Below are 3,299 nucleotides of genomic sequence, written 5' to 3' on the forward strand. Positions count from 1 at the left end.
TTGAGACTAAAATTAAAGGAATGGATGTTGATGATAATCACAGACTGGAATATGGTCAACTTTTACTAAACACTATTTCAAACCACTTCACTTTGTTTTACAATGCTATAAAATATAATAAGACCCAAAATTAATGAAAGTAGAGATTTGTACTTGGAATCATCATGTTATTTTGGGGAATTAAAAAGAACATTGATATAGGACAACATGGGGACAACATAAGGACAACATGGGGACAACATGGGGACAACATGAGGGACAACATGGGGACAACATGGGGACAACATGGGGACAACATGGGGACAACATGGGGACAACATGGGGACAACATGAGGACAACATGGGGACAACATGGGGACAACATGGGGACAACATGGGGACAACATGGGGACAACATGGGGGCAACATGGGGGCAACATGAGGACAACATGGGGACAACATGGGGACAACATGGGGACAACATGGGGACAACATGGGGGCAACATGGGGACAACATGGGGACAACATGGGGACAACATGAGGACAACATGAGGACAACAGGAGGGTTTAACAGTCTGGCAGATGCATTCAATTAACTCTTAAGCCTTCTCACTGACCACTAAGTTAAAGGAAAACATCTCAAACGGTAAATATCGCCGTCCTAAAAGGATACTGGTAGTTTGTTTTCAATGTGCACTGTTTGCACTGTATTTCATTAAATGTATATGAAACTGATGAAACTTGGATGTGTGCGCCCCTGCAGGCCGCCGTCTCTGGAACAGTAACAACTAATTTTAATTTTAATCTGTTTATTGATCCCAAATGGGGAAATTACAATTTACACTCTGTGTCCACACTTTGTTAGTAATCACACACAGTCCTGAACTACACCACACACACACACAACGCTCAGGATCTGTACATGCACTAATGGAGAGATGTCAGAGGGGGGGGGGGGGGGGGGCTGCCAGCCAAACCAGCGCCCTGAGCGGTTGGGGGGGGGGGGGGTGGGTACAGTGCCTTGCTCACGAGCACCTGGCAGTGCCCAGGAGGTGAACTGGCATCTCTCCAGCTACTGATCCACACTCCTCTGCTTTTTGGTCCCTGCTGAACCAGTGACCCTCCGGTTCCCAACCCAACTCCCTATGGACTGAGCTACTGCCCCCCCCCCCCCCTAAAATCACACTTTTCTCTTGTTGCAGGGTCAGGGGCGCCCCCAGCAGCAGTCCAGATCTGCCTTCAGTAGCTACTGCCCCTGGTAAGACCTTTATTTGCGTTGTATTTTTTCCTGCTTTTTTTGTCCTTTGCCAATCACACGTATGTGTACTTTATACAGTTCTATAATAAAACATGTCTTTGTGTGTGTGTGTGTGTGTGTGTGTGTGTGTGTGTCTCTCTTTGTGTGTGTGTTGACATGAACGTTGAAGACGACGCTAACACAGACGACCAGACCAAAGATCCCAAAGGTGAGTGTTTTCCTCTAGAAAGGATTACATTTTTAGAATGATGTGAAATGTGATTTATTTATTTATTTATATTCATATTTTTGTGTACGTGCCAGCGTGTGATTGCATGTAGATGCAGGGTTTCAGAAGATGTGTGAGTGAAGGTGGTAGACCTAAACACAGGACACGTACTATCACTGTGTGTAGTAATTAATTTCTAATAATTTAGACTTTACATTGATCTCTTATTAGGGGATTGCAATGTACACTCTGTTATTATTACACACTACACTACACACAGGCCTGAACTACACACTCATGCTCAGGTCCTATACATGCAATAATGGAGTGTGTGCGTGTGCGTGTGTGTGTGTGTGTGTATATATCTCTAAGTATATTTTCTTTTTCTTTACAGGCTCGGACGAATCTCTCGGCAGCAAAAAATCGGGTTCCTCCGGTGACTCTGGCGTCGAGCGTGAGTGTCTTCATCCTCCGATTTAAATCTTCTTAGTATCTACTCTACATAATGTTCTCACTCACACCTCTGCTCCCCCCTGCAGGCGACAACACCCCCCCAGCCTGAGCCATGAGGACTCTGGGTAATGAAGACAACGAGCAGGTCCAAGGAGACGAATAACTTTTAGTTTGGGATTCATAAAAGAAAAAGGGGAATATAAAAATCAACAATAAGTTCATATGAAAAGCTCAAAAAAGGCATCAAATGCCTCCAAGTAACAGGTTTCAGGGGACGGGGTGGACCTTAATTGACAGGTGAATGAGTTTCAGTATTTAAACCGCATCCACGTGGCCTTGTGTTGTAGCTATGGAAACATAAATAATATAAAAAATATAGTTTGTCGTTGGTCTCGAGTGGCTAGACGTTAAGCGAGCTTGTTTTGGAGTTCAGAGGTAGAGACTCAGTAAAAGAGTGACCTGTAGTAAATGTAATGCATCACATTTGTCACATTGACCCATTTTCAGTTAATTCTTCTCTTTTTTTTTTTTTTTTGTCCCCAAAAAATGGGCCGCTGAAGATGTCAACGCTACAAATATCAAACACCAAAAACACCCCCAAAAAAAGCACCCATAACATTGAAAAAGTGGCAAAAATGTGGGGAAAAAAAGCGATTATCTTGTTGAAAAAAGTGACCAAAACTGCTTCTTTTTTAGGACTGATGGGAGGACAACACAAAGGGTTAATATGAATTCAGACGCACGTTAAATGTAGTTTAACCCTGGTGTCGTCCTCGGGTCAAACTGACCCATTTCAAAGTGTTTTATATCAGAAATACGGATCCTTTCAACCAAATTGCCCCCAAAAATACATGGATGATTCCATGAAACATTACTTTCATTGAATTTTTTGGCTGTTTTATTAAATCTTGTGGCATTTGAATTTTTTCTTTTAATCTGAGATCCATTCAGCATCCTCTGATCCTAACTATTAGTCAAAATAATTCATAATTTCTGCCTTTTTAACTATAAACTTGTGTAAAATTTGATAAAAACAAGGTTTTTTTTTCCATGAATTCCAAAAATGAGTGTAAAACCTGTTATTAAACCAGCTCAGGTGTTTACTAAAGCGCCAAGAGCATTTTAAAAAATTGACAAATAAATCAGAAAAAGTGATAAAAACATTGAAATGCACTAATATAAAGTAGTCATTTTCATTTTGACTGGAATGACAAGTTCATGGTTTAAGGGAAGACAACACGAGGGTTAAAGAGATCTTTGAAGCCAAAGATCTAAAACTACATCTGTGCAAGAATTAAGGAAATATTATCAGTAGCGAGAGATATCGGTGGAGTTTTTATTCTCACATTTTTATGCAAAATTGTTCTCCGATCTCACTAGAATTAGAAAAACCAGGATTAA

At 41.1% G+C, this 3,299-nt stretch overlaps 1 protein-coding gene across 1 annotated transcript; it reads left to right on the forward strand.

Annotated features, from left to right (window-relative positions):
• Window positions 1-1,199: 1,199 nt before the first annotated feature.
• On the forward strand, window positions 1,200-2,538 carry LOC116679445 (RLA class I histocompatibility antigen, alpha chain 11/11; the record flags this gene model as incomplete). Its single annotated transcript, XM_032509090.1, is given in 4 exon segments — window positions 1,200-1,237; window positions 1,407-1,445; window positions 1,840-1,899; window positions 1,985-2,538. Coding segments are annotated over 4 exon segments (160 nt in total), but the record flags the coding sequence as incomplete, so codon positions are not given.
• Window positions 2,539-3,299: the final 761 nt, after the last annotated feature.

This window comes from Etheostoma spectabile, unplaced genomic scaffold, assembly GCF_008692095.1.
Source record: "Etheostoma spectabile isolate EspeVRDwgs_2016 unplaced genomic scaffold, UIUC_Espe_1.0 scaffold00013703, whole genome shotgun sequence".
Taxonomy (NCBI): Eukaryota; Metazoa; Chordata; class Actinopteri; order Perciformes; family Percidae; genus Etheostoma; species Etheostoma spectabile.